Source organism: Ovis canadensis, chromosome 11 (assembly GCF_042477335.2).
Source record: "Ovis canadensis isolate MfBH-ARS-UI-01 breed Bighorn chromosome 11, ARS-UI_OviCan_v2, whole genome shotgun sequence".
Lineage (NCBI taxonomy): Eukaryota > Metazoa > Chordata > Mammalia > Artiodactyla > Bovidae > Ovis > Ovis canadensis.
Window position 1 is genome coordinate 44,039,357 of NC_091255.1, and position 26,946 is coordinate 44,066,302.

Consider the following 26,946-nt stretch of genomic DNA (forward strand, 5'->3'; position numbering starts at 1 on the left):
TGGCTTGAGAGTCTCACTGGGTGCCTACTTGCTCCAGACAAAGCAAGTTCCCTTGCACTCGACTCTTCTACACGGACAATGATTTCCTGGATTACCTTACAGATTGTTGAATGTTAACTATGTGATATCATTAAAGTGGAATTTGTTGGGTGGTTTTACATTTCTTTGTGCTTTTCTGTATTTAGCAAATTTTCTATAGTGAGTATATATTTTGTCTGTAATTGGGGGGAAAAACCCAACTAACCCACTGTTTTGAAAACATGTCTTTTATTCCTAGAGTGAACTTCAGCTATAAAAAGAATACTGAGAGGTGGGCGATGGGCCTCCTCTTCCACCAACCCAAGTCAGAAGGAGGTGGAGAGAAAATAGACCTAAATACAAATATGACTAACATAACTTGGTCCCATTTAAAACAGTCTCATATAATGGGACGGAGAAGGCAATGGCACCCCACTCCAGTACTCTTGCCTGGAAAATCCCATGGACAGAGGAGCCTGGTGGGCTGTAGCCCATGAGGTCTCGAAGAGTCGGACACGACTGAATGACTTCACTTTCACTTTTCACTTTCATGCATTGGAGAAGGAAATGGCAACCCACTCCAGTGTTCTTGCCTGGAGAATCCCAGGGACAGGGGAGCCTGGTGGGCTGCCATCTATGAGGTCGCACAGAGTTGGACCCGACTGAAGTGACTTAGCAGCAGCAGCAGCAGCATATAATGGGATTCTTGCTTCAGCCTTATGTTTAGCCTTCTCATTTTAGAGGGAATTTCTGGCAGTCCAGTACTATAAGAGAATAGGCCTTCTTGCAACTTTAACCTGGATAGATTTAGCCATCTAATCCTGACACCTTAAAAGGCCATCAGGGGATTTCCCTGGTGGTCCAGAGGTTAAGACTGTACTCCCAAAGCAGGGGGCCTGGGTTCCATCTCTGATCAGGGAGCTAGATCCCAGTGCAGCCAAAAAGAGAAAAAAAGCAAATAAATAAATAAAAGGCTTTCAAAGGAAAAACTGAGGGCTCAGAAAAATTCTCTGGCACTTTCAACAGCCTGAATTCCATAGTTGGATTGCCTCACTGAGCACATTCTAGTTTATAAGGGGTGGTAAATCGTGTCATTTCACACTACCATAGGTAGAGGGTCTTGTGCGCTAGGAGCCCTCTTTTCTTTTCCTCTTTCAGGGACCCACTCTCCCCATGTGGGAAAATGTAGTTTGTGAAACCAGAGAAATTGATTCACATAGAAATAACTGTAAAAGTTCTTTAAGGCCAGACAAACAACAAGACTAGCAATTTCAGTCTTCCAGTGATTACAGTAATTAAGCTTCGGAAGAAACTCCTCCCTTCCTTCCCCAGTCAACCCCACCCCCCGCCCCTGCTGCTCCCATTACTGTCCTCACTATTGGTGCAAGGCCAAAGAATTCCAAAAATGGAATTTCCTTCCTTTTAGGAACCAAAAGTAAACATTTGCTCTAAATCCACAACATAACCTGTTTTCCTGAATGACTAGTGGTCTTTAACAGTAATCTCAGCCTGTGGTGTTAGAGGTGGGAGCTGGGAATTTTTCCAGGTGGTTGAGTATAGAAAATAGTATTATCACCTACAAAATTAGGAGTTGACTAAAGGGACTCAATCTTAAGGCCCTCTCTCCTGTCTTTCATTCCCACCTACAAACCAGAATCATAGGACTTAACTGCAAGAAATCTTTCTAGTTTCTATAATACACCTCTTCATACAGACGAAGAAGTTGAGGCTCACAGTTCTTAACAGTCCTTATCTCAGCCACTGGCACCCAGTAGGTACTCAGTGACTATTAGCTTTGTGTGTGTGTTTTAAGTGTTTATTTATATGACTGCATCAGGGATCTTTCATTGTGGTGCGCTGACTCTCTAGTTGTGGCAAGCGGGCTCAGTAGCTGCTGCTGCTGCTGCTCCTGCTAAGTCGCTTCAGTTGTGTCCGACTCTGCGACCCCATAGACGGCAGCCCACCAGGCTCCTCAGTCCCTGGGATTCTCCAGGCAAGAACACTGGAGTGGGCTGCCATTTCCTTCTCCAGTAGCTGTAGCAGGCGGTCTTAGTTTCGGCACAGTGCGTGGAATCTTAGTTCCTTCACCAGGGATTGAACTCTGCATCCCCTGCATTTCCAGGTAGATTCTTTTTTTTTTTTTAATCGCCAAAATGGTTTTGTTTTGGACACTGACAACATGCACAACAATGCAACTGTATCATTACTTTGTTTGGTTTCCTTAAGTATTACTTAAGTATGCATTAAAAATACATGTTTACATTTAAGAAATGTAATACATTAAAGTCCTCTGTAAACAGAACTCCTCAATATATTTTCCTGCTTTGTTTCATACATAAATAACATAATCTACAAAGTTATAAATAAAACTATTAACTCTTATGACCCAAAAGTGTATACAAATTTTGGAGCTTGACAAGAGTGTGTTCTTTCTGATTTTATATAAGTAACAACATGCAGTATTTTTGAATCATATAGATAACTTAAAATCAAAACCTTCATTGTCTCCAAACTGTTCTCCCTACAACAGATGTTCAGTGTACTTGGTAAAGATGCCACCATTCAAAAGTCAACGTGGTCAAAAGACTAGATTTTTAAAATAGAACAGAAGATTGCCATTAAATATTATTAAGCCTTATTAAAATCACTTTAGTTTGTTTGAAGAACAAAATATGCTACCAAAGAGTATATGCTTGTACTATCATTTAACTGGAAAGCTAACACAGTCTTAAAAAATCAGATTCAATTTGTAGTAGTCTTGGGAAAAAATCGTTCATGGAGATTCTGTTAGAGGAACAGAAACCATATTATCCTAAGTTTTCTAAACTTTATTTTGAACCATCACTTCAGTTAGTTAAAACTTACAGGGTAAAAATTATGACGCACAAAAATGATCTTAGAAAGGCATATTCAGAATTCCTGATGCAGAAAACATGATTATTTTTTGTTTAATGACTGGAAATCTTTATTCCTTCAGAAAATAGTAACATTATTTATTGAATGTCACCACCTGTTTGGTGATTTACTAGATAACCACTCAAGGTATTTTATTAAGTAAGCACTCAAATTATTTTTATTTAACAAAAGTAAAAAGACTTTTCATGTTGGAATTGTTTCATTATGAATTAAAAACCTAGAAAAACATTCTCAATTAATATCTTCCCTAAATTTAAATGAATCAAATGACAAATAATACTAAGCTAAGCTCTGTCATTACCTTTAAAAATCTAAGTTTTCTAAAAGTTTTACTTTTTAATCAATATTAATATGATCTGGGTCACACTATTAACTGCCACTCAAACTTTATGTTTAAAAAAAGAAATATTCTTTGTTAAAGAGCAGATTAACAACACGGTTTCCATGTTCTTATAAAAAACAAGATTCTGATATGCATAATATATCTAAATCAAAAACCCACACATGGTAGTGGAAATTCTGTCAACTTTCAGCCTAATACAACATAAATCCGCAGTAATTTTGCTTCAACAATTCAAAATTTAAGTTTATAATGGAAATGTCAACAAGTCTTAACTACAACATTACTGCTGATGGGTTCCACTATAGTTCACCCAGGCACAGCAGATGTGCACATCTGATGGACTGCTTAGAAAATTAAAGCTATCAGAGCTATAAATTAGGAATACATAAATATGAACACAGCAATGCCAAAGGATTAGAGCGGTTAAAGCAAAAAAAAAAAAAAAAAAGATGTGATGTAAACACAACTGATAGTTTTCTCTGTGAGCCACTTTCCACTGATTTATAAAGCTATGGTTTTATAATTCTTTTAAAAAGGACAATGTTTCCACATTGCTCCATGCAGTGATTTCATTGTTAGTCATATGTTCTTGACTACAATGCAATCTTCAATCCTCTTACACAGCTTGACATAGCCCATCAGGATTTCTTCAGAAAGTCAGCTTGTCATACTTTCAGCAGCCTTTAGGGCTTCTGTGGCCTTGCGAATTTCCTTAATAACTGATGATACAGCTTCTGGGTTAATTCCTTGTTCACAAAGCCGCACACATATAGACAGAGTTTCCATATCTAATCTAGTATCCAAAACTCTTGAAATCTCAAGTAGGATGCATTCAGATTCACTGCTGCTGCTGCCGCCGACCCAGCACCACGGCTCCTAGTCATAGCGAGGGCCGAGCGAGGCGGGTGAAGGGCCTGACCTGGAACTTCCATGTGGATTCTTAACCACTAACTTTTTTGTTTCTGGCCTAAGTTCTTCAAAACGACCAGTCCATACTAAGAGTATAAAATTCCCAATTTAAAAACTGTTTTCTTTCCACTTTGTCACACTAAATTACATAATTCTATTGGGTTAGAATAAAGTTATTATAGCCATAAATTTCATTTAGTTTTAACAACTTTATTGAAATACAATTCACACACTATATAATTAAACTGGTCTTCCCTGGCGGTTCATCGGTAAAGAACATGCCTGAAATGCAGGAGCCGCAGGACACACTGGTTTGATTGCTGGGTCTGGAAGATCCCCTGGAGGACAGTATGGCAACCCACTCCAATATTGTTGCCTGGAGAATCCCATGGACAGATGAGCCTGATGGGCTACAGTCCATGGGGTTGCAAAAAGTCAGACACAACTGAAGCGAATTAGCACCCATGCACATAAATAATTAAACCATTTACAGTGTACAATTCAATGACTTAATTCAGAGTATTAGTATACTGTCCATATTATATTAGTATAGAAAGTGAAAAAAAAGTGAAAGTTGCTCAGTCATGTCCAACTCTGTGACTCCATGGACTATATAGTCCATGGAATTCTCCAGGCCAGAATACTGGAGTGGGTAGCCTTTCCCTTCTCCAGGGGATCTTCCCAACCCAGGGATCAAACCCAGGTCTCCCGCATTGCAGGCGGATTCTTTACCAGCTGAGCCAATAATATATATAATTAGTATCATAATATATCAGTATATTATCTATCACCATAATCAATTTTAGAACATTTTCATTAGGCCCAAAAGAAACCCATCCCCTTTAGCATTCACTCTTATTTTCCCTTGTTCCACCAGCCAGCCTGAGGCAACCACCGACCTTTCATGTGGTCCTTTGTGACTGGCTTCTTTTTCTTAGAATATTTTCAAGGTTCAATACTTCCATGTTGTAATATGTACTTCATTTCTTTTTGTTATTGAATAATAAATATTTAATTATATGCATATATAATATTTTAATTCAAGAATTGATAGATATTTGGCAGAATGTTGTTTCAAACAAATGTGATCACTGAGCTAGCAGAAGCTTAAAATTAGTTCATATACATGTGCGTGCTAAATCGCTTCAGTCCTGTCCAACTCTCCACAACATTACAGGCTGTAGCCTACCAGGCTCCTCTGTTCATGGGATTCTCCAGGCAAGAATACTGGAGTGGGTTGCCACTTCCTTCTCCAGGGGATCTTCCTGACCAGGGATTGAACCTGTGTCTGTTTCCTGCATTGGCGGTGGGTTCTTTACCACTAGCGCCATCTGGGAAGCAATATATAAATATATATCTCATATATTTCTATGTTGAATTTATACTTCAGCACACTTACTATTAAGACTTTGTTATAATCTTAGACCTGAATATCAGTTTTTTCCCTCTAAAGTTTCTGATGTGTATGATAGTGTGGAAAGACAAAATAAAGTCTTGCCCTAAGTTTTTCGGCTCCTCGGACTTCTAGGAAAACAGAGGCATATATATATAGGCGTATACATATATACATATATATGTGTATATATATATATATAGAGAGAGAGAGAGAGAGACATACATATAGGTGCCCAAGTAAGAGTCCTTAGGAGAGAAAAAAGAAAAGAAAAAACAGATCCAGAGAAGATTAGTTCCTGGTTTTTAAATGCGAGCTTTAGAAAAGAAAGGGCAGTTGGGGCACATATCCAACTAGCTGATCGGCAAATCTAAGACCTACACATATACACAAACAATAAGAGGTGACTGCTTGGTGAGGGTGCGAAAGGGGGACAGTACAGGCCACAAATTCAATCACGTGTGTCCTTGTAAGGCTAAGTTTTGCACCTCCTTACTGCTTTTGTGGGTCTCTGGTTGGGTACAGATTGGGAGACTTTGGAGAACTAGTTCGTACTTACAGAACTTGAATTTGTAAATACCAAATTGAGAGTTTTTATGATCCTGGGAGGTAGCTGATTCCCCAGTGAACCATTCTTTACTCAAATCTTGCCTTCCCAGGCCCTATTCTTACAGGATTTGAGGTGACAGTACTCTTCCGTCACCTGCTGTGGAGATCACGGGCTTTGGGGTGTATTTTCTGCCCCATTTGTTCCTGGTCAGAACACCAGGAAGTGATCCTTGACTCAGCCCGCCCGAGGTTTGGGTGTTGTCATTCCCCACACGTGATTTTCTACCAGCCGGCGAGAGACCTCACGTACCACCAGACTTACTCATCCTAGTGACTCCACCTCTTTCCTCCTCTACTCTCCACCCCACGTTAGCCTGTCCTGCTGAGAGATTAGAGGAAAGGAGGGTGCTTGGAGCCAGGAAATTCCACTCTCCCAAGTAGTCCGTGAGGAGAGAAACTAGTGTTTGGGAAAGTGCAAGATTATGGAGTTTGTTTTACACTTCTCCAGGATGCTTTGCACGTTCTCTGTTTAAGGCTAACCTTACTGTCTTAACCCCAAATAATTCCTTCCTATTCAAGACCACCTTATTACTGAGGCGGACCTTGTCCCCGTTAAGGTTGCTTTCCCTTTCCCTGTGTTCCACTACTCTGAGTCCGGAATTCTCAAATTCTTAGAACTGCTTTGAGCCCCTGATCGGCCTCCTTCCCGTTCTAGCCGCGTGACCTTGAGTGAACCATTAACTTCTCCAGGCCTACTTTCCGCGTCTGTGAAACGAAGTCCAAAACGTCTACCGCACCAAGCCTGTGACGAGGCCCAAATACGAAAGCCCTTTGTGCGCTGTAAAAACTAATAAAATGTTAGCTATTCTGGATTCTAAGCACTCTTCCAGAAACCCTTGGTTTCCTTTGGGGCTCGGCCCGCAAATCGCGCCTGGGGTGGGTACTTCTCACCACCCTCCTATCGCAGTCTTTCCCATTGGCTTACACGACGTCCGCGCGGCGCCCAGTATTGACGCAACGCCGCCTCCGCTGGCGCAGGGTGCTGCATTGGCCCCGCCCCCGACCGCGCCTGGCCTCCTGCGGGGTCCCGCCCTACGGGCTGACACGGGCGGATCCCGCCCCTTCAGTGACGTGTGGCGCGCGCAGCCCGGCCGCCCCGGCAGTTGGTGCAGCGTCGGTTGGGCTGAATACTCTCGCTTCACCCCTCCCCTCCTCCGGCTCGGGCCCCCACCCCGCCGGGCCCAGCCCCAGCTCCAGCCGCAGCGGCCCCGTCCCGTGCGGGCCCGTGTCGCCCCCTCAGCCGGAGACGCCCCCGGCCGGCGGGCAGCCCGCCACCATGGAGCTGGAGGACGGTGTGGTGTACCAGGAGGAGCCCGGCGGCTCCGGGGCCGTGATGTCGGAGCGGGTGTCCGGCCTGGCCGGCTCCATCTACCGCGAGTTCGAGCGGCTCATCGGGCGCTACGACGAGGAGGTGGTCAAGGAGCTGATGCCACTGGTGGTAGCCGTGCTGGAGAACCTGGACTCGGTGTTCGCGCAGGACCAAGAGCACCAGGTGGAGCTGGAGCTGCTCCGGGACGACAACGAGCAGCTCATCACCCAGTACGAGCGAGAGAAGGCGCTGCGCAAGCACGCAGAGGAGGTGAGGCCGGCCAGAGGGGAGGGTGAGGGCCGGGCCCGAGGGCCGGGGGGTCGCGCTCCGTCTCGGAGGGGAGGCGCGCCGGCCTCCTTGGGGCAGGCCTCAGTCCGAGGCTCGTCGGAATGAGCCTGGCGGCCGAGAGGCCCCAGTACCCCCGGCCAGCATTGGACGCCCAGGGAGATGGGTGAGTGAGTGTCTTGGAGAAGAGAGTGAGATGGGGGAAGAAGGCCTGGGGAGGAAGCCACAGCCTGGCCTGAGGGCACCTGGGGTTGGCTGAGAGCGGTATTTTAGGGTATCTGCCTGCTCTTGTAGTTTAGGGAAGTTTCCGACCACCGTGGGGGTAGTCAGACGGCGTTTCAAACTTTTACCTTGGGGTGGTGGGTGGAGCGCCTTTAAACAACTGTCCTGGATATGTAACTTCCGCTGGTTCCAGTACCTTTCCTGGGGGTTGCTGCTTTGGGAAGTTTGATATCTTCCTCTTTCGGTCTGTTTCTTGATATTTTAACCCTACTGAGGAAGTTTTATTTTATGTGTTACGTGCGTTGGTTGAGACTTTGTCGACACTTAGATGTATGGGAATACTCTGTAAATATGGAGAGTATACAATTTTATCGTATTGGTATACCACATCAATGCACTCTTCCTTGTCAGGTGGTAACCTTGGACAGTTCCCTTTAAAAACTATTTATAAAAAGGACGGGGAAGTGGTAGGGGGCGGGTTAAGGAGATGTGGGTGACAGTTGGCAACTCTTTTCAGAGACTGCACTTGGCCAGCTTTTAACTTTATAATACCTCAGCTTTTAACTTTAGTGACCTCGGTGCCCCAACCTTGACTTTGAGCCTTTTGGAGCTCTGGAGTGCAAGTGATAGGTGTTTTAACTTCTTGAGGTGGTCAAGGATTCTAGCTTTCAGTATATGCTGGCATTATTTCTGTGGAATTTATCTGATGTAGGTGAAGTGTCCTGTTCATCTTTGTTTCCTGAGCGTCTAGCAAACCTGGGCAAATATATGGTGATAGAAGGAAGCTAAATAACTAATTATTGAAGGAATGACATACTGTCTTTCAGAAATAATTGAAAAGTTTTAAAGATGTGCAGCTCATTTCCTGACACTAAATAGTACCACCATGTAAACTTTTTTTACTTAATACGTTTGTATGAGGTCAAATAGTTGTTGTTTTCCTTAAGTTTGACTGCATGATGCTTTTTAGTTCTGATTTTGCGATCCATTTGTCTCAAAGGGATGCTAATGAATTTGCCAAACAAAACTGACTTTATTTCAAAAGTATTTCCAAGTATATATGGAAGGAAAGGTTGGAAAAGAAAATCTAAGGATGAATCACAATTTCCACTAGTTTACTAGCACTCTTTATGGAATGGAGCTTATGTACTACTCCTGAGATGACTTGCCATGTCTTCATGCTCAGAGAGGCCCTTGCTATTTTATGGACGTACATGGGAAGACTGTGGAATTAACCGAATATACACACAGGTGAGGAACAGGCCCGGCATGACTTTATTATCACAGGTAAAAGAAATTGTTGGACTTCCCTAGTGCTCCAGTGGTTAAGAGTCTGCCTGGAAATGCAGGGGACAGAGGTTTGATCTGTGTTCTGAAAACATTCCACATGGCATGGGGCAGCTAAGCCTGTGCACTTGACAGCTAATGAAACGCACACACCCTAGAGCCTGTGCTCTGCAACAGGAGAAGCCATGCAGGGAGAAACCTGCACACCCCAAGGAAGAGTTGTTCCCCCTCATCCAGCTCGTTGCAACTAGAGAAAGCCCATGCACAGCAGAAAAGACCCAGGATAGCCATAAGTAAATAAATACATAATTTTAAAAAGCAAGAAATTACCCCATCAGCCTTAAACTCCTGTCAGTCCATGTAAACATGGGCAAAATGCCAGGGTCATGCATGCCAGGAAAACCATCTGCCACAGGTTGCAGAATCAGAAAATACAACTAACTAAGCTGCTAGACTCTGGATTATATATTAATTTCTTAAGTAAATGACATGTAAAAAGTGGCTATCCAATGACTTCTTTTGTAATTGATGCTTCTTCAAATGTGCCGGTAAGTTCTATGTAATGAAGCATGACCTGAGACTAAGAATGTTGATGGCTAGATGACCACAAATGTAAAGTCGTCTTGTTACCAGTTTTCATGTAAGATCATAGATCAAGTTTTACCCATGTACTCAGAAATTCAGTCTCTCTTAGGTAAATTTGCAGAAATGATTCTGTGTTTAATTTTCTCTAAGTTTTGTGGCCTTTAAATAGGAAATGTAATCTTTATTATAATGATATTACTTAATTTGAATACCTTCTGTCTTTTTCTTTGCTTTAATTTGAATTTGTTGTGACGAGTTAACCTGCTGGTTTTGAGTCTATAAAAATAATCTGAAGAAGGGCTGATTTTATATAGATTTATAACCAGCTTCAAATCCTAGTCAAGAAATCTCATTTTATAGCTTACCACTCTCCCCTTTGGGCTCCCTGCTCCAGCCATATATATATGTGTAGTCAAAGCTGTGGTTTTTCCCGTAGTGATGTATGGATGTGAGAGCTGAACCATAAGGAAGGCTGAGCACTGAAGAATTGATGCTTTTAAATTGTGGTGCTGGAGAAGACTGTTGAGAGTCCCTTGGGCAGCAAGATCAAACCAGTCAGTCCTAAAGGAAATCAACCTTGAATATTCATTGGAAGGACTGATGGTGCGGCTCTAACACTTCGACCACCTGATGCAAGGCATGGACTCGATAGAAAAGACCCTGATGCTGGGGAAGTATTGAGGGCTTGAGAAGGGGGCGACAGAGGATGTGCTGGTAGGATGTCAGCAATGACTCAATCAACTTGAATTTGAGCAAACTCCAGGAGATAATGAAGGGCTGGAAAACCTGGCATTCTGTGGTCCATGGGGTTGCCAAGAATCGAGTATGACTTAGCGACTGAACAACAGTATATATTTAAAATATTTATTTATGTGTGTGCCAGGTCTTAGTTGTGGCACACGAGATCTTTGACTTTATTGAGGCATGTGGGATCTAGTTCCCTGAGCAGGGATGTAACCCTGGTCCCCTGCATTGGGAGCATGAAGCTTTAGCCACTGGACCACCAGGGAAGTCCCCAACCATATATATATTTTTCCATTTAACCAAGTACTGTCTGATGCCTTCACCCCCTTGGCCTAGAATACTTTTCCCTCAGAGCTTCATCCTGACTAGCTCCTCACTTTTGACTCAGCTTAAATTTCACTTCTTCAGCTCAACATTTCCTGTCTACTCTATCCAAGGTAAACCTGTGAATCTATGAACAATCGATCTGTTAAATCATTGATTACAAAAACAGTTCACAAGTTGCGTGACACAGACCAAAAAAAAAAAAATCTAGAGAGAGATGTTATTCTTAGGAAGAATATGTTAGTGTTTTTTATGTTTGTGTAAATTCTGATTCTTTTAGAATAGACATGATTTGTTTTGAGTAATTAAAAAAAATTTCCCTGAAATAGGCAAATGAATTAAAGAAAACTTTTCTTAAGAAATTCGGTTTAAATTTTTTTTTATTGACGTATAGTTGATTTGCAGTGCTGTGTTAATTTCAGATGTATAGCAAAGTGATCCAGTTATACATAGTGAATTTAGTTTTAAAGTGAGAGTTTAGCGTGATTGACTGGAAGAGATTGCACATAGAAATGAAGATGTACCCTCTTCATCCTCCTTGAGTAGTAGAAGCATATATGAAGACAGAATATCTTTGCTGGGAAGAAGATGATGTGATTATGTGGTTTTTAGGACTGCTTTTCTGTGGGTTTTTGTCTAAAATGAAGTGATTAAATGCATAGGTGAGGGATATTACTGAGAATTTTCTAATTAACTTTTTTCCAATGAATCAGCACTTAAAGCAGTAACAATTGATATTTTATATGAAGACTTACGGGCTTCCTTGGTAGCTCAGCTGGTAAAGAATCCTCCTGCAATGCAGGAGACCCCAGTTTGATTCCTGGGTCAGGAAATTCCCTGGAGAAGGGATAGGCTACCCACTCCAGTATTCATGGGCTTCCCTGGTGGCTCAGATGGTGAAGAACTCACCTGCAATGCGGGAGACCTGGGTTTGATCCCTGGGTTGGGAAGATCCCCAGAGGATGGCATGGCAGTCTACACCAGTATTCTTGCTTGGAGAATCCCCATGGACCGAGGAGCCTGGCAGGCTGCAGTCCATGGGGTCGCAGAGTGCGACACGACTGAGCCACTAAGCGCAGCACAGCATAAGAAGACTTGTTATCAGGTTGTTTTCTTTGCAAGTCTGTGCATATGAGAGTGAATGATGAGATTTGTGGGCAGGAAGGCAGGCGGGGATTTTGATGTAGTTCTCATTCTTTCATGAGAATATATTATTTTTTAAAATTAAAATTTATTTCTTGAGGCTGTGCCTGGTCTTAGTTGCGTCATGCAGGATCTGTAGTTGCAGCATGTGGGATCACACTCCCTAACGAGGGATTGAACCAAGGCCCCCTGCACTGGGAGTGAGGAGCCTCAGCCACTGGACCACCAGGGAAGTCCCCATAAAAATATGTCATTCAAAAATGCTAAGGAAATTAATTTTTGTTTGTGAAATAATTTACAATGAAAGTTAACTTCTTCAATAAACCCTTAGAAAGGAATATTTGAAGTCTTTTCAGTTCAAGACAGGAATGAAGAGTAATTTTGAATACTTTAGCTTATATTTGTTGAGGACTTAGGATCTTAAAAACAGAAATTCCATATTTGCTTCAACGTTGTTTATTTTGTTTCTTTGGCAGAGTTGTTATTTGAATTGATATTTATGATGGTTCTTTAGTTTTAATTCTATTACTCTGGTATCAAAAGGAATTTAATTTGCTATTAAGTAGGTTTTGGGGATCCCCTGGTGGTCCAGTGGTTAGAACTCTGAGCTTCCACTACAGGGGCATGGGTTTGATCCTTGGTTGTGGGGGAGGGACGGACTAAGAGCCCCATACTGCACAGTGAGGCAAATAATAATAATTTTAAAAGTAGGTTTATTTCACTACAGTGGAGCAGTAGTGGAATGGTGGTTTATTTATATGCGCAGATGATCTGTTAGTACAGAGCAATTTGCTGGTCCATTGAACATTTGACATGAAGTTTTCAAACCACTTGTTCAGTGTTTTTTAATTTTAATCTTATTTATTTATGTTTGGCTGTGCTGGCGTTTGTTGCTGCATGGGCTTTCCTCTCATTGTGGTGAGCGGGGCTGTTCTCTAGTTGTGGTGTGCAGGCTTCTCATTGCCGTGGCTTCTTTTGTCATGGAACATGGGCTCTAGGGCGTGTGGACTTCAGGAGTTTCAGCTCCTGGGCTCTAGAGCACAGGCTCAGTAGTTGTGGCACACAGGCTTAGCTATTCTGTGGCATGTGGGATCTTCCTGCATCAGGGATCGAACCAGTATCTCCTTCATTGGTAGGCAGAATCTTTTCCATGGAGCCACCAAGGAAGGTAAGCTAAGGAATCCAAGAAATCCAGTGGTTTTTAAAACCAGTATCTTGTGGTATCTTTAGGGAACTAAAGATTTTTGGTCCAAGAATAACTGAGGTGCTGACTTCATTTCTCTGTCTTGGTTTAGTTACAGCAAGGGTCAACAGCTTTTTGGACTGTTACATCTTAACTTCTTTAAACCTAAGTTTTAGAATGCTCAAAATACACTGTAGTGCTTCATTGATCTCTGTATACACAAATGAATTTATACATAAACCCAGTACATTTAAAAAATACGTATTTTCATATTTTGAAAATACCTTTTTTTTTTTTTTTTGCTGAACTATTGAAATAAGCTTCACACTGCCCCTTGTCAGAGTAGATATGTCCTTGCCTGTCAGTCCCTACTTCCAGGCACTTTCTGAAATGAACAGTCTGTTTGTTCTTCTTGCTTACTTTGATGAGAGGGTGTGTATGTCACCTTTTGAAATGGTAATCAGAGATAGTTATTGTTTAGCTATTAAGATAGATCTTACCATTTACCTTCAGGATTTCTTGGTGGCTCAGATGGTAAAGAATCTGCCTGCAGCAGGAGACCCAGGTTTGATCCCTGGGTCAGGAAGATCCCCTGGAGAAGGGAATCGCAACCCACTCTAGTATTCTTGCCTGGAAAATTCCATGGACAGAGGAGCCTGGCAAGCTAGTCAGTGGGGTCGCAAAGAGTCAGACACAACTGAGGAGCTAACAGTTTACCTTTTACCTTTCAGAGATTTCTGAATTTAAGTTTCTTAGTATCTATTATGTGTCCCTGGGATAGTGACATTCACATTTTACTTATTTAAAATCACAAAAGAGACTATGAAAATGGCCAAGGTACCAGGATGGATTAGTTGAGTAAAAACGACTTACTAGATTACTGTGGTATATGACACAGGTCACTGATCCAATTCTGTGCCTGTGTTTGGTGAGAGAGTTTCTTGGATTCCTTAGCTTACCTTTAACTACACACTATGTACTTAAATACTTTTGGTTCCCAGGAGAACTAGTATTAGAATAATGTAGCCAAATACATTTTCTTTTGTTCCCTTGACTAATGGTTGAGTTATTTTAAAAACACCTTTTTTTTTTTTTGCTGTGCTCAGCACTTACAAAGAATGTAGCTATTACCTAAATTTCTAGGTTGAGATAAGAAATAAAAGCATAGGAGCAGTTTAATAATGTATGTAATGTGTCTATCAAAAAAGGTGATATTTAAAAATATATGTGTATGAATTCTATACATTTTGAATTTTTGGCCAGTGATATTTAGTTATTAGCTTCAGTACAAGGCCGTGGAATTCACTCAAGACTTCTGGTGCCTACATACTGACTGAAAGTGAGGGGATAGAAAAAAGTATCCATGCAAATGGAAATAAAAGAAAGCTGGAGTAGCAGTACCCATATCAGACAAAATAGATTTCAAAATAAAGAATGTTACAGGAGACAAAGAAGGATACTATATAATGATCAAAAGATCAATACAAGAAGAAGCTATAACAATTGTATATATGTATATGTGTGTATCCAACATAGGAATACCTCAATATCTGTGGCAAATACTAACAGCTGTAAAAGGAAAAATCAACAGAAAAACAATAATTTTGGGGGGTTTTAATAACTCACTCTCATCAAGAGACAGATCGTCCACACAGAAAATCAGGAAACACAGGCCTTAAATGACACATTAGATCAGACGGACTTTCAGTTCAGTTCAGTTCAGTCGCCCAGTCGTGTCCGACTCTTTGTGACCCCGTGAATCGCAGCACGCCAGGCCTCCCTGTCCATCACCGTCTCCCGGAGTTCACTCAGACTCATGTCCATCGAGTCCGTGATGCCATCCAGCCATCCCATCCTCGGTTGTCCCCTTCTCCTACTGCCCCCAATCCCTCCCAGCATCAGAGTCTTTTCCAGTGAGTCAGCTCTTCGCATGAGGTGGCCAAAGTACTGGAGTTTCAGTTTCAGCATCATTCCCTCCAAAGAAATCCCAGGGTTGATCTCCTTCAGAATGGACTGGTTGGATCTCCTTGCAGTCCAAGGGACTCTCAAGAGTCTTCTCCAACACCACAGTTCAAAAGCATCAATTCTTCGGTGCTCAGCCTTCTTCACAGTCTAACTCTCACATCCGTACATGACCATAGGAAAAACCATAGCCTTGACTAGGCGGACCTTGGTCGGCAAAGTAATGTCCCTGCTGATATTTAAAGAATATTCCATCTGAAAGCTGCTAAATACACTTTCTTCTCAAGTGCACATGGAACATTGTCCAGGACAGATCATATCTTGGGCCACAAATCAAGCCTCGATAACTTTAAGAAAATTGAAATTATATCAAGTATCTTATCTGACCACAATGCTATGGGATTAGAAATCAATTACAGGGGAAGAAACTAAGAAAAACACACAAATACATGGAGGCTAAACATATGTCACTGAACAGCTAATGGATCACTAAAGAAATCAAAGAGGAAATAAAAAGATAGCTAGAGACAAATGACAATGAAAACATGATGGTCCAACACTTTGGGCATACAGCAAAAGGAGTTCTAAGGGGGACATTTATAGCAATACCATCTTACCTTAGGAAATAAGAAATATCTCAAATAAACAGACTAACCTTACCCCTAAAGCATCTAGAGAAAGAGGAACAAACAAAGCCCAAATTTAGTAGAAGGAAAAAAATTACACAAAAATCAGAGCAGAAATAAGTGAAATAAAGATGAAAACAGTAGCAAAGATCAATGAAATTAAAAGCTGATTCTTTAAGAAGATAAGCAAAATTGATAAACCTCTAGCCAGGCTTATCAAGAAAAAAGGAGAGGACTCACATCAATAAAACTAGAAATGAAAAAGGAGAAGTTTCAACTGACAACACAGAAATACAAAGGATCATAAGACACTACTACAAACAACTATGTGCCAATAAAATTGACCGCCTAGAAGAAATGGACAGATTCTTAGGTACAGCCTTCCAAGACTGAACCAAGAAGAAATAGAAAATGTCAACAGATGATTCACAAGTACTGAAATTGAAACAGTAGTTAAAAAATTTCCAGCAAACAAATGTCCAGGACCAGAAGGCTTCACAGGTGAATTCTATCAGACATTTAGAGAAGAGTTAACACTTGTCCTTCTGAAACTGTTATAAAAAAATTGCAGAGGAAGGAATACTGCCATGCTCATTTTGTGAGGCCACCATCAGCCTGATACCAACACCAAAGATATCAAAAGAAAAGATTATAGGCCAATTATACTGATGATGGAGGGTGAGATGGTTGGATGGCATCACTGACTTGATGGACATGAGCTTGAGGAGGCTCTGGGAGTTGTTGATAAACAGGGAAGCCTGGTGTGCTGCAGTCCATGGGGGTTGCAAAGAGTTGGACACGACTGAGAAACTGAACTGAACTGATGCTGATGAATATAGATGCAAAAATCCTCAGCAAAATACTAGCAAACTGAATTCAATAAGACATTAAAAGAGTCATTCACTATGATCAAGTGGGATTTATCCCAGAGATGCAAGGATTCTTAAGTATCCACAAATCAGTCAGTGTGATACACCACATTAACAAAGTGAGAATAAAAAGAAAGCATATGATCATTTCAGTAGATGCAGAAAAAGCTTTTGATAAAATTCAACACCCATTTATGATAAGAGCTCTCTAGAAAGTGGGAATAGAGGCCATAATAAAGGCCATATATGACAAACCCATTGCTGACATCATTCTCAGTGATGAAAAGCTGAATTCATTGCTTCTAAGATTGGGAGCAAGGCAAGAATGTCCATTGTCACCACTTTTATTTAACATAGTTTTGGAAGTCCTAGCCATGGCAAACAAGAGAAAGAAATAAAAGTAATATAAATTGGAAAAGAAGTAGTAAAATTGTTACTGTTTGATATACATGATACTATACATAGAACATCCTAAAGATGCTACCAGAAAAACACTAGGGCTCATTAGTGAATTTGGTAAAGTTGTAGGATTCAAAATTAATATGCAAATCTCTTGCATTTCTATATACTAACATCAAAAGATCAGAAAGAAAAATCAAGGAAGCAATCTTTTACCATCACATCAAAAAGAACGTAATACCTGGAAATAAACCTACCTTAGGAATCCAAAGACTTGTATTCTGAAAAGTATAAGACACTGATGAAAGTAGTTGGAGATAGCACAAACAGATGGAAGGATATACTGTGTTTTGGGATTGGAAGAATCAATATTGTCAAAATGGCTATACCAAAGATCCTAAGGTGATCTTTCAATTTAATGCAATTTATATCAAATTATCACTGACACTTTTCACAGAACTAGAACAACAAATTCTAAAATTTATATGGAAACACAAAAGACCCCAAATAGCCAAAGCAATCCTGAGAAAGAAAAATGAATCTGGAGAAATCAGGGTCCCGACTTCAGACTTCCCAGGTGGCATCAGTGGTAAAGAACCTGCCTGCCAATGCAGATGTGGGTTTGATCCCTGAGTCGGGAAGATTCCTGGAGGAGGGCATGGCAGCCCAATCCAATTGTTGCCTGGAGAATGCCATGGACAGAGGAGCCTGGCAGGCTACAGCCCATGGGGTCGCAGAGAGTCGGACATGATTGAAGTGACTCAAAACGACTTCAGACTATAATGGTACAGTAATCAAGAGTATGGTACTGGAACAAAAACAAATATAGACCAGTGAAACAAGATAAAATGCCCAGAAATAAACACACACATACCCATGGTCAGTTCAGTTCAGTCGCTCAGTCGTGTCTGACTTGCGACCCCATGGGCTGCAGCACACCAGGCTTCCCTGTCCATCACCAACTCCTGGAGCCTGCTCAAGCTCATGTCCATTGAGTTGGTGATGCCATCCAACCATCTCATCCTCTGTCTTCCCCTTCTCCTCCTGCCTTCAATATTTCCCTTCTCCTGCCTTCAATCTTTCCCAGCATCAGGGTCTTTTCCGATGAGTCGATTCTTTGCATCAGGTGGCCAAAGTTTTGGAGTTTCATCTTCAGCATCAGTCCTTCCAGTGAATATTCAGGACTGATTTCCTTTAGGATGGACTGGTTGGATCTCCTTGCAGTCCAAGGGACTCCCAAGAGTCTTCTCCAACACCACAGTTCAAAAGCATCAATTCTTTGGTGCTCAGCTTTCTTTATAGTCCAGCTCTCACATCCATACATGACTACTGGAAAAACCATAGCTTTAACTAGATGGACCTTTGCTGGCAGAGTAATGTCTCTACTTTTTAATATGCTGTCTAGGTTGGTCATAGCTTTTCTTCCAAGGAGCAAGTACCTTTTAATTTCATGGCTGCAGTCACTATCTGCAGTGATTTTAGAGCTCAGAAAATAAAGTCTGTCACTGTTTCCATTGTTTTCCTATTTATTTGCCATTAAGTGATGGAACTGGATACCATGATCTTAGTTTTCTGAATGTTGGGTTTTAAGCCAACTTTTTCACTCTCCTCTTTCACTTTCATGAAGAGGCGCTTTAGTTCTTCTTCGCTTTCTGCCGTAAGGGTGGTGTCATCTGCATATCTAAGGTTATTGATATTTCTCCTGGCAATCTTGATTCCAGCTTGTGCTTCATCCAGCCTGGCATTTCACTTGATGTACTCTGCATGTAAGTTAAATAAGCAGGCTGACAATATACAGTCTTGACATAGTCCTTTCCCTATTTGGAACCAGTCTGTTGTTTCATGTCTGGTTTTAACTGTTGGTTCTTAACCTGCATACATATTTCTCAGGAAGCAGGTCAGGTGGTCTGGTATTCCCATCTCTTGAATAATTTTCCACAGTTTGTGATTCACATAGTCAAAAGCTTTGGCCTAGTCAATAAAGCAGAAGTAGATGTTTTTCTGGAACTCTCTTGCCTTTTTCATGATCCAACGGATGTTGGCAATTTGAACTCTTGTTCCTCTACCTTTTCTAAACCCAGCTTGAACATCTGGAGGTTCACGGTTCATGTACTATTGAAGCCTGGATTGGAGAATTTTGAGCATTTCCAGTCCTGTGGCCACGCTGAGTTTTCCAAGTTTGCTTGTGTATTGAGTGCAGCACTTTCACAGCATCATCTTTTAGGATTTGAAATAGCTCAACTGGAATTCCATCACCTCCACTAACTGTTTGTAGTGATGCTTCCTGAGGCCCACTTGACTTCACACTCCAGGATGCCTGGCTCTAGGTGAGTGAGCGCACCATCATGGTTATCTGAGTCATGAAGACCTTTGTCTAGTTCTGTGTATCCCTGCCACGTCTTCTTAATATCTTCAGCTTCTGTTAGGTCCACACCATTCCTGTCCTTTATTGTGCCCATATTGTCATGTAATGTTCTCTTGGTATCTCCAGTTTTCTTGAAGAGATCTTTAATTTTTCCCATTCTGTTTCCCTTTATTTCTTTCTTTGCGTTGATCACTGAAGAAGGCTTTCTTATCTCTCCTTGCTATTCAGTTAATTGTCACTTAGTGTATGACAAAGGAGGGGAGAATATACAGTGGAGAAAAGACAGTCTCTTCAATAAATGGTGGGGGTAAAACTGGACAGTTACATGTAAAATAATGAGATTAGAATGTTCTCTTAATACCATGCACAAAAATAAAATGGATCAAATTCTTAAATGTAAGGAAATCAGTTGGAAGGACTGATGCTAAAGCTCCAATACTTTGGCCACCTGACATGAAGAGCTGACTCAGTGGAGAAGCCCCTGATGTTGGGAAAGATCAAAGGCCAAAGGAGAAGAGGGTGGCAGAGGATGAGATGGTTAGACAGCTCACCAATTCAACAGACATGAGTCTGAGCAAGCTCCAGGGGATATGAAGGACAGGGAAGCCTGTCTGGTGTGCTGCAGTGTGTGAGATCACTAAGAGTTGGACACAACTTGGTGACTGAACAGCAGCAACAAATTTTACACACACACACACACATACACACACACACACACACACATCCATACACATATTTTTACATTGTGAACCATTTCAAAGTACATTGCAGATGTTATGACATTTTGCCCTTCAGTACTTAAAAGTACTTATAAAATTAATGCATTCTACCATATAGTCATAACTTTATTTACATAGGAGAACATTTTCTAATATCTAGTATTCCATTTGAGTTTGTGTTTTGCTTTTTTTTTTTTTAGCTGTACTGAATAGCATATGGGATGTTAGTTTTCCAACCAGGGATTGAACCCACATCCTCTGCACTGGAATCACAGAGTCTTAACCACTGGACTACTAGGGAAGTCTGTGAATTAATTTTTTAGAGCAGAGCATGTGTTGGTTATAAAGATGAGTAAGTTAGTGTTTTTATAGTGAACTAATGGCACTCATCTGGAAAGGACGAAATTATTGCAGTTTAACTACTTTTCTATAAATAGAAATTTAAACCTGAGTTCTACAAAGCAGTTAAAATTGTCTGATTTTTTTTAAGATTATGGTATAAAAGTTTAATGGATCATTTTTCCCGTTTTAAGCTTTGAAATGCAGAGATTGAGAAACTACCCTCCATTTAATGTTTTCTCTGGCAGCTTTTCTTTAGTCTTGCATATATTTTAGGGTGCCTTGTTTCTGATTGCTTACCTGCTCCACTAGGATTATAGAGCCCTAGAAGAATTTTTTCCTTGTAATTTGCGCTCCCGCTGATTAGATCCTCTATAGGGGACGAATTTAGGATTTTTGTGTTTCTCGACTCTGTTGCTATGCTTTAAAATCTTTTTCCTTTTAAAATCTTGGTTTCTTTTAAATTTATTTTTTGGCCACACCAGGAAGCACATGGGATCTTAGTTTCTCAGCCAAGATAGAAGCCACGCCCCCTGCATTGGAAGCACGGAGTCATAATCACTGAACAGCCAGGGAAGTCCCTAAAATGTATTTTTACTTGCTTTTCTTGCAGGTATTTTTTTAAGGGCTGAGAGGAATCTCCATAATCTTTTAGTTCTTCCCTATCCCATTCCCATAGGGAGATAAACAGGACACATGAATGATCAGAAAAAAGAAATATTTATTGAGCCAGGCACTATTCTAGACTCTGGGAATGTGTCCACAGACAGATCAGACAAGAAAAGTAGCCCTTCCTTTCTTACAGTTTATATTGTAATAACAAACCAGTTAATTATAGATTGTGGTACGTGTTACACAGGAAATAGAGGTGAGGTGATACAGAGTAGAGAGGCAGGGATGTTAGATAGAACAAACAAGTTTATAAAAGGGGAAGCAGTCCATCTCATTATTTAGATATGTAGAGTCATTATTTAGATATGAAATGTTAGGCATACTAGAATTTCTCCTCCTCATATTCTTGAAAATTCACAAAGGTGATAGGAATTCCCTGGCACCAAGTGGTTAGAACTCCATGTTTTCACTGCAGTGGCACAGGTTTGATGCCTAGTAGGAGGACCACGTTCTGTGTGGCTCAACCAAAAAACAAAAACCAAAAAGAAGAAAAAAATAAGAAAATTCACAAAAGTGAATCACACTCTCAGATGTCTTTCTTCTCTTTTCTGTCTTATTCCTCATACTTCTTAGCAACATTTGTCTCTTTCGGTCACTTATTCTGTAAGAAACATATATTTTGGTTCTCTAACTTTGAAATCTCTTGGTTTTCCTCTTGCTTATCTGTGGATTATTCTTACTCTCGTTAGCATTGGTGTTCTTTGGTGCTTTTTCTAAGATCCCCTTAAGTTCTCACTCTGTACGCTGCCTAGCTCATAATCCATTCTGATCAGTTTGGTGACCATGTTGTTGACTATTGCAAAATAGTGTATTTCATTCATTCATTTAACATATTTATTGAAGGCCAGCTGTGTGCTTGGTACTGTGGCTATTGGGATACAGTGGTGTGTGAAACAAAATTCTTCCTTTATGGAGCTGATAGCTTACTAAGAACAGCCTTTTAAGTCCAGATCTCTCTCTCTGGAGTTTCAGATACATATTACTGTTGCTTATTGGACATGAATGTCTCCCAGCATGTCCAAAACTGAACTGAACTCACAAGCTTGCTTTGCTCATTCTCTTCCTGAGTAGATACCACTGTCTACCTAGCCAGAAGCCAGGTCATCATTCTTAACTGTTCTCTCTCCTTCATCCCCATTGCTGCCTTCTTTTGTTTTCAACTCCTAAATATATCTGGAATCTCTTTACTTTTCAAAACTATTTTTACTACTCTGAAAGTAAAGCTTACTACTATGAAGAGCTGGAGCTTCTTTCATTCAAACTGGATACCAGGTCTGGCACATAAGAAATACCCTTTGAATATTTCTGAATAAATAAATGGGCAACTCAAACTGTCCCATAAATGATCTATTTGCATCCTGTATTGCAAGCCTACACATTGTCCATCACACTGTGCCTGGTTCTCTCCAAAATGGCAATCTGATCAGATCATTTCCACACGTAAGAGCCTTTAGTGGGTCTGTCTAAAATCTGTTTTTGAATTGACTAAAGTTCCTAACATACAAGGCCTTGTAGTCTGGCTGTTTCTGACTTTACTAGTCTAATCTTTTCCTTCTAGAGCCACACTGAACACCTTGAGTTTGTTATGTAAAAGGTAGTTTCTCCAGGCCTTCTTAAAAGCTGCCTCTCTGCATGCCTCTCTCTTTCTCTTCGATTGCCTGGCTACCGTTATTCATGTTTCAGGTTTCAGTTCTGGAATGCCTTGTACGACACTGAAGTATGGGTTGTACCCATTTTATAGCTTCCCATAGCATGCTATCCTCCTTTCATAGTACTTTCAGTGTTGTGTTTGACTAACCTATTGCTTTAATTCTCCCACTAAATTACTGGGGTGCAGTAGGTACTAGATATTTTTTTGTTTGGTTGGATGGTGGATAAATATACTAAAGGTCAAATTGCCGAGGCTAGCTATTTGAAATTCCATTTTGTGAATTCAAGTTATTGTCCTTATTTACTGCTGGTACCAAGTTATGCTACAACTTCCAGAAAATTCTTCAGCGAGTCCTTTGACTTAGGCATATACAGAAAAACTGACTTCTCCTAAGTATAGTTATTACAGACACTGTGGCTACATTGTCCTATACATACTAGATATTCTAGAAATATTTAGGCATTTAAAAAATTGCAATATTAAGATCATTGAAACTGTTGTCAGAATAATGTAGACTACTTAAAAATCATGTTAGCACCATGATTCTCTCTCTCTCTTTTTTTTTTTTTTGACTGTTCCACACAGCTTGAAGGATCTTAGTTTCCCAGCGAGGAATTGGATCTGTGCCCCCTGAAGTGGAACCATAAAGTCCTAACCACTGGACCACCAGGGAATTCCTTCTCTGATTGTTTTTGTGGTTGTTATTTTGTTAGGGATTTTTCTTTGTTTGTTGAAGATTTTCCTCACAGCAGGAAGTTTAGAAATAGAGGGTGCTGGCATCAAAGTCCAGGCCAAGACTCTGGACTTCTTACAATATACCTCATGGTTAAAAATTAATATTCAGAACTCTGGGCATCGAGGCTGCTTTCAAGAGAAAAAGAGAGAAGAGGTGGTGTCAGCCACTTCTGTTCTTTCTTGGTCTGCTCAGGCTGCTATAACAAAAATACCATAGGTTGAGTGCCTTTAACAACAAATATCTATTTCCACTGTTCTAAAAGCTGGGAAGTCCAAGGTCATGACGCTGACAGATTCAGGGTCTGATGAGAACCCATTGCCTGGTTCATAGATGGCTGTAGTTTTTGCACTGTATCCTCATAAGAAAGAAGGCTCTGATTGCTTTTTAATTAGTTTTAGCCACAAATATTTATTTCTAAGTTACTGATTGAAAATTTCTTCTAGCTGAATAAATTTTCCACACAAATGGTTAAGTGCCAACCCTTAATTTTAACTATTGCTTCAGTTCAGTTCAGTCACTTAGTTGTGTCCGACTCTTTGTGACCCCATGAATCGCAGCACGCCAGGCCTCCCTGTCCATCACCAACTCCTGGAGTTCACTCAAACTCATGTCCATCAAGTCGGTAATGCCATCCAGCCATCTCAGGCTTAGAATTTTTTGATAGACATTTCTAATTAGGATATAGCAGCAGTACCCTAAAGTAACAAATGAACTGTTTAGTAAAAAAAATTGATGTGTTTTGAAGAAAAGTTTAGAATTCACCTGCAATGCAGGAGCTGCGGGCTTGATCTTTGGGTTGGGAAGGTCCCCTGGAGAAGGAAATGGCAACCCACTCCAGTATTCTTGCCTGGAAAATCCTCTGAACAGAGGCGCCTGGCAGACTATGGTCCATGGGGTCCCCAAAGAGTCAAACACGATTTAGCGACTAAGCATACACTTACTATGAAGAATAGTAAACTTTTATTTCAGGAGACGGCAAGAGTGAACATAGTCATTTTAGCAGTTGATGAACTAAAATGGATGGGAATGGGCGAATTTAATTCATATGACCATTATATCTACTTCTGTGGGCAAGAGTTCCTTAGAATAAATGGAGTAGTCCTCATAGTCAATAAAAGAGTCCAAAATGCATTACTTGGGTGCAGTCTCAAAAATGACAGAATGAGCTCCGTTTGTTTCCAGGGAAACCATTCAACATGATACTAGTCCAAGACTGTGCCCCAATCACTAAAGCCAATGAAGTTGAACAGTTCTGTGAAGACCTACAAGAGCTACTAGTTGTTGTTGTTCACCCGTTCAGTTGTGTCCCAACTCTTTGTGACCCCAGGGACTGCAGCAAGCCAGGTTTGCCTGTCCTTCACCATCTCCTGGAGCTTGCTCAAACTCATGTCCATTGAGTCGCTGATGCTATCTAGCCATCTCGTCCTCTATCATCCCCTTCTCCTTCTGCCTTCAATCTTTCCCAACATCAGGGTGTTTTCTAATGAGATGGCTCTGCACACCAGATGGCCAAAGTATTGGAGTTTCAGCTTCAGCATCAGTCCTTCCAGTGAACATTCAGGGTCAGTTTCCTTTAGGATTACCTGTTTTGATCTTCTTGCAGTCCAAGGGACTCTTAAGAGTCTTCTTCAGAACCACAATTCGAAAATTTCAATTCTTTGGTCCTCAGCCTTCATTATGGTCCAACTTTCACATTTGTACATGACTGGGAAAACCATGGCTTTGACTATATGGACTTTTGTTGACAAAGTAGATGTCTCTACTTTTTAATACACTGTCTAGTTTTGTCATAGCTTTTCTTCAAAGGACCAAGTGTCTTTTAATTTCATGGCTGCAGTCACTGTCCACAGTGATTTGGGAGCCCAAGAAAATAAAATCTGTTACTGCTTCTACTTTTCCCCCACCTGTTTGCCATTAGGTAATGAGTCCAGATGCCATACTCTTAGTTTTTTGAATGTTGAATTTTAAGCCAGCATTTTCACTCTCCTTTTTCACCCTCATTAAGAGGCTCTTTGGTTACTCTTCATGTTCTGCCATTAGAGTGATATCATCTGCATATCTGAGGTTGTTGATATTTCTTGATTCCAGCTTGTGATTCATCCATCTTGACATTTTGAATGATGTACTCTGCATATAAGTTAAATAAGCAGGGTGACAATATATAGCCTTGCTGTACTCCTTTCCCAAATTTGAACCAGTCAGATGTTCCGTGTCCAGTTCTAGCTGTTGCTTCTTAACCTGCATACAGGTTTCTCAGGAGGCAGGTAAGGAGGTGTGGTATTCCCATCTCTTTCAGAATTTTCCAGTTTGTTGTGATCCACACAGTCAAAGGCTTTAGTGTAATCAATGAAGCAGAAGTAGATGTTTTTCTGGAATGTCCTTGCTTTCTCTCTGATCCAGCGAATGTTGGCAATTTGATCTCTGGTTCCTCTGCCATCTTTTACCTCTGGAAGTTCTTGATTCACGTACTATTTAAGCCTAGGTTGAAGGATTTTGAGCATCACTTACTAGCATGTGAAATGAGTGCAGTTGTACAGTAGTTTGAGCATTCTTTCTCATTGCCCTTCTTAGGGATTGGAATGAAAACTGACCTTTTCCAGTCCTGTGGCTACTGCTGAGTTTTCTAAATTTGCTGGCATATTGAGTGCAGCACTTTAACAGCATCATCTTTTAGGATTTGAAATAGCTCAGCTGGAATTTTATCACATCCACTGACTTTGTTCATAGTAGAACTTTCTAAGGCCCACTTGACTTCACACTCCAGGATGTCTGGCTCTAGATGAGTGACCACACTGTTGTGGTTATCTGGATCTTCAAGACCTGTTTTATATAGTTCTTTTGTGTATTCTTGCCACCTCTTCTTAATCTCTTCTGCTCTTCTTAGGTCCTTACCATTTCTGTCCTTTATTGTGCCCATCCTTGCATGAAATGTTCCCTTGATATTTCCAGTTTTCTTGAAGAGATTTGTAGTCTTTTCCATTCTGTTATTTTCCTCATTTTATTGGCATTGTTCATTTAAGAAGGCATGCTTATCTCACCTACAACACTGTGAGGCTCTGCATTCGGTTGGGTATATCTTTCTCTTTCTCCCTTTCTTTTCTCTGTGTCTCTTAGGCATCTCATCATCTGTAAGTGCTCTCCTCCTACCCCACACCCCCACTTTGTTATTTAGGTTTGAAGAAACTGAGTCATTTGTATTGGAAGTTTTTTCTGCATTTTGGATTGGGGAGGCTTTGGGGAATTATATTCCTCAGGCATTGCTTAATAATATGGTTTGTTCTTTTATTTCTTAAAAGATACTATATTGAAAAACAGTTACATTTAAATGAACTGAGTTT

The 26,946-nt window shown here is 40.8% G+C and overlaps 1 protein-coding gene and 1 pseudogene across 7 annotated transcripts in view; one reads left to right on the forward strand and one right to left on the reverse strand.

Annotated features, from left to right (window-relative positions):
* Positions 1–2,154: 2,154 nt before the first annotated feature.
* On the reverse strand, positions 2,155–4,161 carry LOC138414688 (mitotic-spindle organizing protein 1 pseudogene; annotated as a pseudogene).
* Positions 4,162–7,237: 3,076 nt separating this feature from the next.
* Positions 7,238–26,946, forward strand: part of SPAG9 (sperm associated antigen 9) — a 152,299-nt gene continuing 132,590 nt past the window's right edge. For 6 of the 7 annotated variants that reach the window (XM_069603662.1, XM_069603652.1, XM_069603653.1 and 3 more), the window contains exon 1: positions 7,239–7,767. In XM_069603662.1, coding sequence (XP_069459763.1) covers positions 7,465–7,767 — 303 coding nt within the window. In that variant the 5' untranslated portion in view covers positions 7,239–7,464. Of the gene's footprint in view, positions 7,768–26,946 lie in introns of all 7 variants that reach the window. The other variant, XM_069603657.1, reaches the window with a different exon arrangement.